This window comes from Dermacentor silvarum, chromosome 5 (assembly GCF_013339745.2).
Source record: "Dermacentor silvarum isolate Dsil-2018 chromosome 5, BIME_Dsil_1.4, whole genome shotgun sequence".
Lineage (NCBI taxonomy): Eukaryota > Metazoa > Arthropoda > Arachnida > Ixodida > Ixodidae > Dermacentor > Dermacentor silvarum.
In genome coordinates, this window is record NC_051158.1 from 139705061 (window position 1) to 139722164 (window position 17104).

The 17104-nt window shown below is 50.4% G+C and overlaps 1 protein-coding gene across 1 annotated transcript in view; it reads left to right on the plus strand.

The window, feature by feature from the left end:
* LOC119453784 (intraflagellar transport protein 56) overlaps positions 1–17104 on the plus strand; it is an 85600-nt gene that overhangs the window by 1267 nt on the left and 67229 nt on the right. The window contains exon 2 of the mRNA XM_037715839.2: positions 5349–5672. Coding sequence (XP_037571767.1) covers positions 5349–5672 — 324 coding nt within the window. The remainder of the gene's footprint in view (positions 1–5348; positions 5673–17104) is intronic.

Sequence of the window (17104 nt, forward strand, 5' to 3'; positions counted from 1 at the left end):
CAGAACTCCCTGACGAAATTAACGCGTCGTGATATTCCATGCACATGGTTGGATGATTCACCTAGCACACACACCAAGCACAAGTCGCATTGCATTACAGCGTGCGCCTGCTGGAAATAATACGCAGACCATAAGACCGTTTTTCTGTCATATGCGTTACAGACGAAGCCAGCTTTGCTGTCTGCATCATAGTCCGCTGGCATGCAGAAGCACAAAAAAATAAATAAAATATTTTTAACGTTTCAAAAGTAATACTTTTCTGTAACTTCTAACATGCATAGCACGCATGTAGAGCTATCAAATGATTTATCCCATATATTGTTATGCCGATAACCAAAACAGCTTTTTTTTTACTTTGAACACAAAGCTTTTTGTGAAAACTTAGAACATTGCATTATTTTTCATGTGATCTGCTGAATCTTCAAAGCGCAAAATATCTTTAGGCTACGAGGTGCTACCAAAAAATTCCGGGAATTTGAAACGCGCGGGCAAACGGGGTGTGGTACACATTTCCGCAGCTAGCTATACCTAGCAGTATGCCTTGTGGATCAGTGTGCTGAACGACTTGCATCTAAGAAGAAGTAATGTTTTGCGAAGTGTTGTTTTGCAACGCAATGTTTCACTGATTTGGCGCATTTCTTGGGGTTTAATGGCTGCGTAGAGGAGCGAAACCCCCAATCTTCTTTTGTGAAAACTTCCCGGCAATGAAAGTGACTGAAAGTTCGCAGTTTCGAAACATTGATTGCGACAGAAGATTAACAGAGAGCCGTTCGAAGTGAGGATAGCACCTTTGCCGGCCGTAGGAACTTGTAAACATTCGCTTGCTAACTAAACTAATAAGCAGGGTATCAGCGCGCACAGGATAACATGAACACATCACACTCGATGACCACGGACACTCGCTGTCAAAACGCAGGCGTGAGGAAACGCGGCAGCTGCAGTGAGCGAAGTGACCGTCGTGCGGTCTTTCGCTTCAGCGCGAACTGAACGCCGAGCACGCACAAATATACGAGCGTCCAGAATGCAGCACGCACAAAGCTACGAGCCGCCGATGAACCCAGACTCTGCCCCCAACGCAGATCGCTCTCAAGGTGCGGGCGCGCGACCGCGCGCAGCAGCCACAGTTGCAGCCGGAGTAGAACGACACCCCCCTCCTCCCGGTACCTGGCAACGTTGGGTGCCTCGCGCGCGACGGAAGACGGCGCACTTCCTGCCCGCTTTCCTCCCTCTCGCGCGGGCGAGATTGAACCGCGATCGTCGGCTCCCCTCGCACACTTTCGCTCGCACATACAGCGTAGGGCGCGCGGCGACGGTGTTTTCGCCCTTGGACTTTATACGGAAGCTCACAGCGACGACGACGGTGACGGCACAAATTCGCTTGGAGTGTACACATAATTGCTATTGCAATAAAAACAAGTTGCCGCCGGTGGGGAACGATCCCACGTCTTCGCATTACGCGTGCGATGCTCTTACCGGAACTACCGCGGTGCCGTTTTGCCATCAGCTTTCTGGGGTATTTATGTTTTACTACTAGAACTCCCAGGTTAGTTCCAGTAGTAAAACATAAATGCCCCGGAAAGTGTATGGCACAACGGCGCCGCGGTAGTTCCGGTAAGAGCATCGCACGCGTAATGCGAAGGCGTGGGATTGATCCCCAACTGCGGCAACTTGTTTTTTCATCCACTTTCATTTCCATTACTCATTTATTTAATTCAATTTATAAGTAAACGTAATTTCCCGTATGTTGTCCTTGGTGTCTTTGTTGGCTTCTTATGGTATGATCAATAAAAATTAGGCCCCTAGGTTTCCTTTCTCCTCGATCATTATCATAATTAGTCACTGTAACTTAACTTTCTCTTTCAAATGCAACAAGTAGAGCAACCGGTCCGACGGTTGTCTCATAAAAGAATTCCTGGTTGTTGCATGCATTTGGACAGAGAAGTCTGAATTGGGCCTGGGCAAGCTTGATGTTCAACTTTGAAAAATTGGCTATTTTGGCAGTCGCACCACTTCATCGTCTTGCCATATATACCATGTGAGTGACTGGATCATGAAACATGCCGTTGAAAAAAACAAAAAAAAAATTAAGTGTGTTCTTGGTGCCTTCTAGCTAAGCTGGGCGAGCATGATAAATTTTCGCCAAAGTTACAGAAAATTCTTGGCAAAAAAAAATGAACGTGGAGAACGTGTTTTGAACTTCAACAAACATGTCGAATGTTTTCGTCTATATCTGTGATGGTAGGAAAAAGGCTGGTTAATTTGGCCTGGAATGACACCCAGTGAATGACACGCAAGAGAGAGAAGTTTAATGATATGAAATGCAGAGAGGTCGGCCTGAGGTATATTCCTCTAGCCAGGTACTCTGCATTGGGGGAAGGGGAAGAGGGAAAGAAAGAGGCGCGTGATGGGTGACGATGACGAGAAAAGTAGAATGTAAAACATATGGCAAGCAATTTGGTCCGCTCAAAGCCCACCGTCCACGCCCGTACTTTTTAAAAAGTCTAGTAACGCCTAGTTGGCCTTAAAACTCGATTTAACGTCTGGCCAAGGGCCTAAAATAACGTCCTCCGACAACGGTTGGCTGTCGTGGCGCGGAAGGTCATTGCTCAACTTTTGACGCTCTTCCACGTACTTAGGGCATTCACAATTCACATGACCTATACTCATTCACAATGCACAACGCACACTCTGGAGACTCGGTAACAATTTTATCACTGGTCATTTAAGCATCCTGTGATCACCCCTGCTCACCGACTATCGCTTCGGCATGGTCAGCCTGTATTTATGTCCACTGCAGGACGAAGGCACCTCCCAGTGGTCTCCAATTACTAATGTCGTGCGCTAGCTGATTCCAAACTTGCACCTGCAAATTTTCTCATTTCATCACCCTATTTAATTTTCTGCCGTCGTTGAGTGCGCTTCTCTTCCCTTTGCACCCATTCTGTAACCCTAATGGTACAACGGTTATCAACCCTTCGCATTACATGACCTGCCTAGCTCTATTTTCTTCTCTTAATGTGAACTAGAATATGGGCTATCCCCTTTTGCTGTCTGATCCACACCGCTCTCTTCCTGTCTCTTAAATTACTCCTAACATTTTTTCGTTACTTCGTTCCTTGCGCTGTCCTTGCCTTGTTCCCCAGTTACATTGTTTCTGCCCCATATGCTAGCACTGGTAGAATGCAATGATTGTACACTTTTCTTTTCAACGACAGTGGTAAGCTCCCAGTCAGGATTCGGTAATGCTTGGCGCATGCACTCCAACCCATTTTCTTATTCTTCTGTAAATTTACTTCTTATGATCAGGATTCGCTATGAGTAATTGGCCTAGATAAACAGACCCCTGCACAGACTAAAAAAAAAATTAAATTATGGCGTTTTACGTGCCAAAACCAGTTCTGCTTATGAGGCACGCCGTAGTGGGAGACTCCGGAAATTTGGAACACCTGGGGTTCTTTAACGTGCACCTAAATCTAAGTACACGGGTGTTTTCGCATTTCGCCCCCATCGAAATGCGGCCGCCGTGGCCGGGATTCGATCCCACGACCTCGTGCTCAGCAGCCCAACACCATAGCCACTGAGCAACCACGGCGGGCTCTAGAGGCTGACTGGAGATCATGAATTCTTGTTCCCTTACTAGGCTAATTGAACATTACATTTGTCTTCTGCCTATGATTTTTCAACCCTACTCCATGCACCCCGAATTTCACGTCGAACGCCAGAAACTTCGAGCCAAGGCGCTACAACGCAGCTATGGACAGGCGGAAGGAGTTTACTACGTGGACGCCGCAGCCTATAAAACTAAACATCGTTATGCTTTAGCGGTCGTAGACAAGCAGGGCAACGCCGTTCGTTCAGCATCAGTAAGGACCACCACAGCGGGCGACGCAGAAGAGGTCGCCATTGCACTCGCATCGGGGCTACCTGATTGCGATGTCATCATCAGTGATTCGAAGACTGCTATCCGGAACTTCAGTAGCGGCTACATTACAAACCTCGCGCACTCTCTACTAGTCGCTCACCCGCCGAAAAACTACATCGCTCTCATCTGAACTCCAGCACATCAAGGACTACCAGGCAACGAAATGGCTCATGCCGCTGCTCGAGGATTCACGGACCGAGTGGACGGAAATGTGGGCCTTACCTGAGAACCCAATGACTCCCACCAACAGGCCAATAAAGACGCACTCATCACATTCCATGAAATTTGCGCACATTACAAACACCAACACCTATTGTATCCACCTCTCTCTTTGTCGAGCACGTGCCAGAGAGAAATATTGTGGCGCCAACTACAAACACGCACTTTGCACTTATTCTTTCCCGACACATACCCGACACCCAAGTCTCGCTTCTGCCCTGTCCACATAGCAGATCTCTCCCATATAATGTGGAAATGCCCCATCAAATATCCCCCCCCCCCCCCGCCACCTCAAACCATTAATTAGTAGCGAGGAGCTGTGGGAGACTGCCCTGCGCAGCTCCGATCCCACCCTGCAGGACCGAGTCCTGAGGTGGGCTGAGGAGGTAGCGGAGGCCTACCACGACTGGTAGGCGGACGTCTGGCAGCAGAAGGTGCTAAGACTGGAGCACACAGGCCTCCCTCTCTCCTCCCCGGCCCCTCCCCTTTCTTAAAAAGGGAAATAAAAGTTCATTCATTCATTCATTCAACCCTACTCTGATTAAAATGATGATGATGATAATCATGAACATTAGTCTTTATTAGAGTAATGTTCCCAGTTCCCCTTAGCAATGAAGAACTTATATACGTGTCAAACGATCACTCTCGGTTCTCATTGAGCTCTATCTACAAAGGGGTTTTTCGAGTAAGATGGGAGAGCTTATCATCAATGATTACAGCAGCAGTCAGGTAAGCTTTAACCTGACGTTCGGCGAGGCTAGTTTTCCATCGGAGAAATTAAGCTACATAAAAAATGTCATAATGACAGGTGTATTTCAATGCCATTGTCCTCCAGCTACATTCTTTAGCTACCGGTAAGCGTACCGTACCTGTGCGCTTACCACAATTCAACCTGCAACCTGTCTGAATGACTGGCTCACTCCGGAACCCGCACCTCTCCTCCTCTCCAGGCCTTCAGTACGTTCGTAACGTACTGCGGGAGCTTGGCCAGGCGGTGACAGTTCCAAATCAAAAGCGGCGGACTAGGTGCTGTATTATAGCAAAGAGAGTTTTAGAGATAAAAGACTAAGTTAGGGGACGTAATCCGCCGGACGTACAACAGAATGCAAAGGGCCTGCAGTCGAGCTTGGTGTTTCTTTCTGCGTACGCAAAACCGCTTGTGTACGCCATCTCTAAAACTCGGTAATGTTTATTCTCGCTCTCTCAGCTCTTGTCGCGGACCAAGCCCGCGGTGGTCGCTTTGGACGCGTCCTCGGCCGGCAGCGCCGACGGCGACGGCCCGAAGGTCGAGAGGCCGCAGAAGTCGGCCGAGTCCCGACTGCCCACCCTGGAGGAGTTCCTCGAGAAGCGGGACTTCACGGGAGCCATGGCGCTGCTCGAGTTCACCGGCACCTCCTCTTCCTCGTCCCAGTCGTCCCGACTCGAGGCGGCGCTGTGGACCGCCTACTGCGCCTTCCACCTGGGACAGCACCGGCACGCGATGCGCATCTACCAGGAGCTGCTGGCCGACAAGTCGATGCCACCGCCGCTGGTGAGTGGAGACGCGCGTCGTATATACATCATGCCTGAGCAAATGGAGACGGAATGACAAATTTCACTTACTGGCCACGCTTGCTCGTGGTGAGATGATTCGAAGTAGGGCTGTGAAGATGTATCTGATAGCTTTCCTGCTGGACACTTCGCTTTGTTGAAGAAGAGCTTTGTGTTTGGCATAAATTTTGATTGATTCTGTAATGGCGTTTAAACTTGCGAAAGTAACACGCGGGCTATGAGAGGCTTTGTAGGAACGCAACGCGATTGGGAAGCAGACAGAGGAACAGAAATACCCAAGAGAACGGGACTAGTGCCTCTGGATTCTCCAGTTTTTTGTCCCAGCCCCTCTGTGTTCAAAACAGTTAAGAACCAAGTTGCCAAGACGAAGTCTTGCTACAGGAGTGGCCGTAGTAAAGGACTCCGGAATAATCAAAGCCACCTGGGGTTCTTTATCGTAGAATATAGTTAAACGAGCGTTTTGGCGTCTGCCGATATTGGAATGGCATCTACGATGGCCGGGAATTGCAACCGAAAACACTTTGCGCACACTAAGCCACTGCGACTGGAGAACCATAAATATTCGATTGGGTTATCCAACGGAATTTTTCAATTATTCTGGACTTCTTGAACATAGTGCCGAAGTAAGTTGAGGCATTTCTTCTGAGAACCCGGAGTGTAAACTATGATGTTTGCACTCAGAGCAAATGCGCTCCTTGATTGTTGAGGGACTGCTTTTGGGTCCGATAGCTGGAACCACGAGCACGCAGTTGGTGCTTAAGGCATACTATAGGGAATAGCACAAATAGTGGCATGAAGGCTACCCCTCATTTTCTCAAGAACAACTTATTTGCGATGCACGCATTTCGTCCGCTACTGCATTGCCCACTATGGCCTCCGAAACAATAGCAAAGATGCCGCCACTCTCAGGGTCTGCGTAATTCGAGCAAAGCCCAACAGAAAATTGCAAAGTGCGAATGTTGCACGATAGTTGAGTTGCTAGTTCGTCTGACTCGCCATTGCACATTGCCGAAAGTGCGTACGGTCGATGCTCAATGGCAGTGGTGGAAAAAGCATTATTTCTCCTCACCATATGGTGAAAGGGATGCTGTTTATATGGTGAAGGTGAGGTGTTGAAGGTGACGCGACGACGACAGCGTAATAGAAATAGCACAGCAAGCCTGATTTGAGTTCGTAACTGCTAGGAATCTTTAAATTATATAGGGCTAACTCTATTAGCCCAATTTCAGTACGCGCAAAAGGCATAACTGCTCTCGTTAGGCTACATTTGAACCAATTTCAGCGAAATTTGGTGCATTTCAGAGAGAAGGTTACTTTCTGCCGACTGCAGAAAACGTAATTTTTACTTCCGGGCTCATACCTTTTACAAAAATGGCCGCAAATCGGCAACACGCACACACACACACACACACACACACACACACACACACACACACACACACACACACACACACACACACACACACACACACACACACACACACACAGAAAAAAAAAACAATTGGGCCCGTATTCACAGATAGCTCTAACGGTATACGATTGTTTGTAAGAGAATATGCCAGTTAGTCGTGACACATGACATGTATCGTTAGCGAAAGTGGGCGGCCAATGCCAAGGAGCCCTTTTACGAACGGAAAGCTTTGCGAACTCGGCCCATGAAGCACGAAGTTAACAAATTCATAACTCTGTACCAAAATCAGATGTCGCAGTTCTGTACACTGCATCTAAATTAAAACATCTGAAGCGGCAAAATATCATATGTGAATTTAAAAATTACACGAAAATGTTGCATTGTTTGCGAGGGTGTCATTGGCAGTATTATGACACTTGATCCGGCCCGTACAAGAGACAGCGCTGTGGCGACACGAACTGGTGCGGAAGGCGGTGCAAGGTGCATTGTAATGCAAGCAAAATGCTGTAGGTGACGACGCCGTGTGCGCTGATGACGTTCCGATCATCATAAGCCGTTATCTTTCATGAGCTCCTTGTCCATCTCGTGTTTTCAGTGACAAGTGGGAGAACATGACGACGATCCGCGCTGTGATTGCGAGAAAGCTCGTGCTGTTCGCAGCTATTGCAGTGTTCTTCAACCAATATCGCCTTTGTAATTAAACCTAATTACACCAGTGGTTTAATACAGCGTGGTGTATAATCAATTCTGTATGCTTTCGAGATTTGAATAGATGCTGTTTACGGAATTGCGATAACTATGAAAAAAATTTTTTTTTTTGTTTTGCTGAGCTACAAAGTTGTGACCTTCATTCTCTTTCGTAAATTTGGTCGTTTTCTGGAATGTCTCTAACAGTCTTGGCCTAAATAAAAAATAATCTGCTTCCGGCAGAAAAAAAGCCACCAGGGGGCCGAGTGGAGCGGACGCGCTTCACATGGGCGGCTGCTTTTATCGCGAGTTATTGCGGTTAACCTTAACGAAACTTCACAATTTTGTGTCATTGAACTCAACAAGGCAAGCGGCATCGAAAGATACCAGAATGACAGCGGTGAGTGGATTTGTTTACCTTGACCCACCGAGCAACGAGCTCCTCGACATATTCGAACGCCGTCCTCCGACCGCCGCACGCGCCCCAGGAGCGGGCCTGCGTGACCTCGCGAGCATCGAGAATGGCAGGGGAAACGAACGGCAATGCTTACGAAATGGAAGTAGAGAACGATAGTCAAGACTCGACAGCGGACCAGAGCAACATGGAATTCGATGAGAACAGCGTCAAGACGCTGAGGCAAGCTGGCCCATGGTTCCAAGCAATCAAGGCAAGGAAAAACAACAAGTCGCCGAACGAGGACCGCATACAAGAGGGAGGAGAGCAAGGGCCGTATTTTGAAACGTTCGCCTAGGCGAAATTTCTTTTTTCGCTTTCAGGCGTGCGCCGATTGGCTGTTTTAGCAAAATTGGATGAGCTGATTGGGTGGTTGAGCCCGACGTCATTCAGTTTTGCTCAACCAGCCAATCAGCGCGCACGCTCATTTCGCCTAGGCGAACGTTTCAGAATACGGCCCCAAGGAAACTCCCAGAACCAGCAAGGAGGACCGAACGCCAGGAGCAACCCGAGAGTGGAAGCAAGCATGCAAGCCAACGGCAACCAGCAACGGCAGCAATATCAGGGAAGCCGAACCAACGCCAAGCCACCGCCGCGACGCGCGACGCCGCCGCTGCCAGATAATGATTACAAGGTGGTGTACCGACCAAGAACCGGCATGAAGCGGTCCAGCTGGCCGGACGAGAAGATCACCGAGGGACTTGCAAGGGCAAGTGGTTCCCCTTTCAAAGAATTTTGCGCGAACGTAACCATCCAAACGCAGTGGAAGCAGAACCTGATAATTGCCAGCAGCGCAGACGAGGACTACGCACTCAAGCTCGGTTCCATCAACGGCATCGAACTAGGGGCGGCCACATACGAAATGACGCCGTACATCAAACCGCTCCCAGAAACAGTACGTGGAGTCGTGCACGGTATCACTGCGTGTACGACGGAGAAACGACTTGCGGAACATCTGGCAGCCAGCAACTGTGGCATCCTGCATGCAGGGATGCTCGGCACATCCACCTCAGCAGTTATCACCTTCGAAGGTCCGCACGTCCCTTTCTATGTGAAGGTGGCCAGCTCGTACACACGCTGCCGCCCATACCGCAGATCTGTACAGTATTGCAAGGCCTGCGGAGAAATCGGCCATCGGCAGGACGTATGCCCCAACTCAGACAAACATATCTGCAACCGGTGCGGGGTGCATAACCCACAAGCAGACCATGATTACCAGTTGCAGTGCAAACTATGCGGACTACCTCACGAGACGGCAAGCAAGGAGTGCGAGAAAAGGCTCAAGCCAAGACCCCCACCCCTGTACGTGAGGGAGAGAAGTAAATCAAGAGGCCGGCAGCCATCTATAACAAGGGAAACAAGTTCCAGCTCCTCGGAGTATGGAACAAATAAGCCACAGCAAGAACAGCAGAAGATAAGCTGGGCGGAAGTGATAGCCAGTTCTAAGTCGAAAACCGACCCGTTTCCCTCACTGCCGACACAAGAGCGAAATTAAAGATACGAGGAAACCATTTCGTCCCTCAGAAGGCAAAACGCCGACCTCATTAAGCGGAATGAAGGGCTCATGAAGCGTCTAGAAGAGAAAGAAAGACGTCAGGAGGAACGGGACAGAAGAGCTCAGGCCAGGGAACAAGCCCTGGAGATGAAGCTCCAACATCTCATTGACCAATTGCAGAAACAGCAGGAACCGACCACAACACCAACGCCGCCGAGGGAACATACTCCCCCGATAGAGGACCTAGAATCGGGAATAGACTACAAGATGAACAAGGCCCGAACCGAAGACAAGGCCGAACTGAGAAATGAGTTCCGAGCCGAACTGGCTCAGGCCGTCGACACCATAAGTAAATCTGTGGCAGCCACCGTCCAAGCAGCCGTACAAACGCTCCGCCAGGAGATCACCCAGATGGGCAACGAGCTCAACCAATGCATCTCCATCCTAGAAAAGGACAAAGAGCAGGCAAGAAAAAAGCCAAAATACCCCATCAGAGAAGCCCAGATGAACGAGACTCTGGGAAGCCAAGATGGCGAGTAAGGTAGCAAAGAAGAAAGAAGCGACCCAAACCCTCAAAATTTGGCAGTGGAATTGCAGAGGAATAAATCGGAAACGGCAAAATTTACTTCACCTATGCGCCCTACACCAACATGACGTCGTCGCGTTACAGGAAACAGAAACCAACGATGCCCGGCTACGAAACGCACATTGCCCCAGGAAGGACCCGGACCGCCATCCTGATCAAGAAACATCACACGACGCAGCAGCACCAAATCAACCACAGAATCGAACATACTCTGATTGAGCTGGTTCCTCACAAGAAAACCCTGCAGAGACTCTACATTCTGAATGTATACAGTCCTCCACGCGACACCCTCAAGGACTTGGACAAGTTCCTGAGAGAAGTGAAGTCTCGAAGGGTCAAAAACTCCTTGTGGTGGGCGACTTTAACGCTCCACACGTGGCTTGGGGCTACCGATCAACCGACAAGAAGGGTATGGACATGCACAACGCAGCACAACACCACCAGCTGACGTTGTGGACCGATCCTCAAATACCAACTAGAATCGGCAACAGTGTCTCCAGAGACACCAGCCCAGACCTGACCTTCTCCACTGGATTAAGGCAAGTCGAGTGGTCGAGACTGGACGAGACTCTGGGCAGCGACCATCACATCATCCAGACCGAAATCACGCACCAGAAAGCCCCCGTGAGATTAGGTCAGGCGAAAATTACGGACTGGCCCGCTTTCCGAAAATATGAACACCCCAGAAGCCTAGAGGACATCGAGGAGTGGACCAAGAACGTGATGGACTTGGTTACCAAGCACACAAAGACCATCCAACTCACTGCGGACCATCCCGAAGTCGACCCACACCTACTTCACCTCTGGGAGGCCAGGCGGGGACTTTCGAAGAGATGGAAGAAGCAGAAGAGAAACCGCAAACTCAAGATCCGCATTGCCGCAGTCTTGCGGCAGGCGGAGGAGTATGCTGAAAAACTCGGACGTCAGAACTGGAATCAAGTGTGCGACCAATTACAGGGAACCCTCAGCAACCGAAAGACTTGGGCCATTCTCAAGACCCTTCTGGCGAAGACAGAATCAAAAACTGTCATGGGGCAGCACATACAAAGACTTATACACAACTTCCAGGGCACCGAGGAAGAAGTGCTCGAAGCCATCACCGGGAAATACCTCGGAGACGAACAACAACGGAAGGCGCAGCCAGTCATTCACCCGGAGTACGAGGGGGAACCCAATCCGGATCTAGACCAACCTTTCACCAAGTCGGAGATCGTGGCAGCCTTAAGAAATCTGACGAGAAACACGACGCCCGGCAGGGAAAAAATTAACAACAAGACCCTCCGTAACCTGGACGACGGGGCGACAGAGAGTTTACTAAAATATATCAATGAAAGCTGGGAGACCGGCAGTATACCGGCTTCCTGGAAGCACGCGGACGTAACGATGATCCCGAAACCCGGCAAGCCCATCAAGCTACAGAACCTGCGCCCGATCTCTCTCACGTCGTGCGCGGGAAAACTCTTCGAGCACATCGTCCACAATCGACTCTAGCCCTACCTGGAAGAAGGGGGGCACCTGCCGAACACTATGTTCGGTTTCCGGCCTAAGCTTTCCACCCAGGACATTCTACTACAGCTAAAAGAAGAAGTCATCGATGGCCTCAGCACACGCCACAAGAGTGCCATCCTGGCACTCGACGTGAAGGGAGCCTTCGACAACGTCTCACACGAAGCAGTGCTAAACAACCTACAGCATACCAACTGCGGACGGAGGACATACAACTGCGTCCGGGACTTCCTGACGGGTAGAACGGCGGCCTGGGGAACCTCAGGACCGAGAAGTTCCAAATACCGCAGAAAGGAACCCCCCAGGGGTCGGTGATCTCCCCGTTGCTGTTCAATATAGCGATGAGGGGATTGCCGAACCTCTTGGATATCCGTCACGCAATGTATGCAGACGACCTGACCATATGTACGTGCACGGGATCGGTGGGCGAACAACAGGACGCCCTGCAGGAAGCCATCGACAGGACCGATCATTATCTACACCGCTGCGGTCTTTCATGCGCGCCGGAAAAGTCGGAGCTCCTGATCCTCAAAAGGAGGACAAGAGGCCGCAAGAGACGCCGGACCCAACGTTGACCCTACATGGAGTCAACATACCCAAGGTGGACGTACTCCGTATTCTGGGCCTCCCTTTCCAGAAGGACGGTGCCGGTCTCGCCGCCATTAAAAAGCTGCAATCGACAGTTACCCAAGTCGCGCACTTCATGCGAAGAGTGACTAACAAAAAGCACGGCCTGAAAGAGCAGGACACACTCAGATTAATACAAGCCCTGATAATCAGCAGAGTCACTTACGGCACCCCGTACCTAGGTCTCAAGAACAGCGAGAGAGACAAATTGAACACCCTAATACTAAAGACCTACAAGCTGGCACTGGGGCTTCAACCGACGACGTTGACGGAGAAGCTGCTCAGCCTGGGCATCCACAATACTTGGGAAGAACAAGCAGAGGCCCACAAGATGAGCCAGATAGAGCGACTCAAGCTCACCAGCACGGGCAGGGACACCCTAATAAGACTGGGCTACCCAGTCAAATATGAGTCCAGAAAACAGTGGGTTCGAACCCACTGTTTTCTGGACTCTTCTCCCTCAGAGGTAGAGGATCCTCTACCTCTGAGGGAGAAGATCACGGTGGCGAGCATCCCGAGAAACATGCACCCTGAATACAACAGAGAAAGGAGGCGAGCGAGAGTGCAAGCTCTACGTAAGGCATACGAAGGACCTTAACAAGGAGAAGTCAGATGCACCGACGCAGCAAAGTACAAGAACAGAGCGGCCCACGCTATCAGCGTGATCAACGGCCAAGGACAAGAGGTAGCAGCGGCCTCGGTAAGCACTCCAGACATCGACTGCGCGGAAGAAACGGTGATAGCCCTGGCGGCCACTACGGGCAAGCGAGAGGAAGATCACATAACAGTGATCATGGACTCACAAGCAGCATGTAGAAATTACCAAAAGGGCCGCATTTCTAAACGAGCCCTGAGCATCCTCGAAAAACTAGACAATTTTCAAGAACTGTACATTGTCTGGGCCCCGGGACACGAGTCCCTGCCGGGTAATGTAGCGGCTAACGCCGCTGCCCGAGATCACATTCTCCGGGCTATCCCACCGGGTTCACGACCACCGGTAGACCAACATGATAGCGTCCCGAAAAGATACGCCGATATCCTGAATCATTACAGACTGGGTAGGAGGATCTACCCACCCCCGCATCCCAAGCTGACAAGAGAAGAGGTGGTGATCTTCCGCAAACTTCAGACAGGCACATTCCCGCACGGCACCCTGCTACACGCCATGTATCCTACGAGCTATACTCACAAATGCGCCTTCTGCTCTGCGCCCAATACCCTCTACCACATGGTATGGGAATGCCGACAAAAACCATCGACACCACCCATCACCGGACCAACCGTCGAGCAGTGGGAGGCCCAGCTGACAAGCCCGAGCCCTGAAGACCAGCATCGCCTGGTGAGCAGGGCCAAGCTATCAGCTCAGGCCCACGGCATCCTGGACTAGGGACGCCGCCCACCTCGGACGGTCTTACCGTCTGCTCATCTCTAAATAAAATTTATTCCTCCTCCTCCTGCTTCCGGCAGGTGGTACCTATTAACTTTCCTTTTAAAGGGACCCCGAAACACTTTTTATCGAAGTGGGGAAAGGTATTTGAAAGTTCCATCAATGCCGGCTCCGCGCAAACCGTCACCAGACTCGTGTCTCCGTGAAGTACGAAAACAAGCTAACGCGGGTATAAGTGACAGTGAAAACACGTGCCTTAGCACCACTTCTCTCACATTATGCGATAGTCTTTCCGGTGAATCATGTGAAACTTGCTCTCTGTTCACCTCCCTTGCTACTCACCGGGACTGCTGCACGCCTGTCGCACAATTATTGTTTGTTTTAATATGCCCTGCTTTAGTATTGCCGCTCGTGCTTCGTTTTAGTTTTGCCGGTGATGGATTTAAGAGAATTATCACTGCTATCGTGTTGCTGTCCTTGCACAAGAAGCGCTTGCCCTGCCAGAAGTTTCTAGGGAGTTCTCGCGGATTCCATGCAAAGGCAGCCCTGCAGATCGAGATTGTAAGTGGCGACACGAACACTGCAGCCAAGTCTCGGATCTATCGACTATATATGCGAGCAGCACCTACCGCCATGGTGCGTATATATATATATATATATATATATATATATATACACACATCTATATATGTGACGCGAGCAGGAGGTTGCGGACGTAGAACAACATGGTCGTCCGAACACTGCCTTTAATCTTACTCTTCCTCCTTCACTACTAATGCATGGTAGCGTCCTTGTGTGGTTCGTTACACACAGATGATACCCTCCTAATCTCCTCGCATGAACGATTTCAGTGTGGCAGTCCGGTGACGTCCAGAAGAGCTCAGGTGGCCGAGGCTGGCTGTTGCACTCCGGACGACATATCCATGCTCCGATGAAGAAACCTTTGGACACACAGCAGCCGTGAGAACTCGGATGTCGTTGCGACTTGCAGACACACGGTGTATCCTGCTCGAACGTGCGCTGGACTGGGTCGTTGCGGCGACGTCTCTGTTGGTCTGGCTTGCCAAGAAAGTGCCCGTGTCTTTTCCGTCGTCGTCCACAGCGTTGTCGCAGGAATCCTTGGGGTGGGAGCTCCCACCCCAATGCGAATGTGCGAAGGTGCTGAATGTGTGTTCGCCGATGTTTCTGTCTTGCAAAACGTAGTATTCGTTGAGTTCGCCTTGGGCTTTTTCACCTTGCGGGTTCACGTCTTTTCTGATGATGCATTTGTTCTTCCGGCGACGCTCTTCGTCGTCGTTTATGTCGAAGTCGTCTTCGAGATAGTTGAAGTTGATCTTGGAGTGACTGATTCAGACCTTTCTGACATGACTGCGATAGCTGATGATGTAGCACTGATTCAGGAATAAGCCTGGTGGCAAATTTGTGTCGCCAGCGGCAGACAACTGACAGACTGCTTGCTTTCGTGTGGCTTATCTGACGGCGAGGTCAATCTGTAAGGTTCTTGAGAAGCCACTTCTAAGGCTGCCATCCATGTGCCGTCGTGCTGAGCGGAGCCTTCTGTTAATTGGTAATGTGTGATATCAGGTGCCCTCGAGGCCTCTGCAATTTCATCAGTTTGCTGGGGTTCAGAGTGCACGGAAGGGCTCGAAATATGCAAAGCAGCTTGAACTCCGTGTGCAAGCTGTTCATCCGCTGCTGATGAAGGTAAATGTCGCGAAGTGAACATACGGAGTTGGTGGTTTGATTGTGCTGTCCTGGTGGAAAATAAGATGGCTTAGTTTGACTCGTTCTGTTGACTGCGTCCATGCAGCCTGAAATTCCAGGCGGGCGATTATTGGACGACGCCGCAGTGGAGGTGGCTGCACTACGTACGTACTTCCAGTGACTGGTCTGGCTCTGGGAAATTCAATGTGCCATGCGCGAACGAACCACTTCTGTGAAGCACGGTCTGCGGAATGAGCGTCATAGAGGACTGGCGTGACTGGAAATCAGGCGGCGGGTCGCACGTATAAGACGCAGTGAACGCCTCTGATGGATTCGCGATGGCAAGATTACTATAGCATGATGAAGACGCACATCTTCGCGACTCCTGCATGGCACTGAAACCTGGTGGAAGGTTTGGTCTTGAAGCGAAGCGATTTGGATATCGCTCAGCGAACGGAGGCTTTACTATGTCCATTGTGAGTAGCGGCGTTTACATGAATACGACAGTAGCGTATCGTATCAGCTTTCAAGCGTATCGCATCTCATGTAAACGAGGTAATTCGCTAGGAAGGCGTATCGCATCCAATGCGCCAAACAAGGGTAGTTTGAGATCGAGAATGCGCATTTCAGCGGCGCATGTAAACAGAAGCGTATCGCATCAGGAATTAATTATGGGAAAGCATTCGCTACAGCATTACAACCGGCCAACCAACCAGCGGCGCGGCCACTGCGGCACTGCGAGACATCAGAACAAACATGGCGGCTGAAAAAGCAGGTACGTCGCACGGTCCTGTTTCTCGCGAGCATGGAGAGAAGGAAAAAATGTTTTCCTTCCTCTATGCTCGCGAGTGTTGTATATGGCGGTCCTTCGGGACAACGGAGGCCTCATCGTTAGACGTGAACATATGAAGTGCTCTTCACGCTTGTCGTTTCTCGCGACCGGGAAGTGTCACCGTCAGTCACCTGGGACTGATGGATGTGCAATTAGTCCCCAGACTGCAATGGGTCATCGGCCTCGTGCGTAGCTAAAACGACAACGTCGCTCTTGGTGTGTTTCGTGAAGCACCAGCGCCCGCCCGAGCTACGACGAGGCCCGGCGCCAACTGAGACGCGCCAACCTGGAGCCCCTTCTGAGACAGCAGCCACCGCTCTGCCTGGAAGTGGTGGCTTCCGCGAACTGACCGCCACGGAGAGCCGACTAATTCTTACAAGGCGTCAGCGTCAAGCATTCCCGTGGGAACGACATCAACGTTTGGTTCCCAAGGTGTCAACAGTTGCCTGTGTGCGGGGGCGATCAGGCAAGATTGGAGGCAGAGCCCGGCGGGAAACGATGACACATCATGAGCGGGATATGACGAACTGGTCGAAGATGGTCATTGGCTAAGAAGAACCAAAGTGCATTCCCTCGTCGAGTGAAAGAGGGAAACGAAAGGGATAAAAAACGCGACTTGAGTGTTTTGAGACGCTCGGAGATGTAAACGCTAGAACATGCAAATATGTTGGCATGTAGACGGCTCCAATATGATAGAGCCCACCTTGTAAAATATGTACGTTT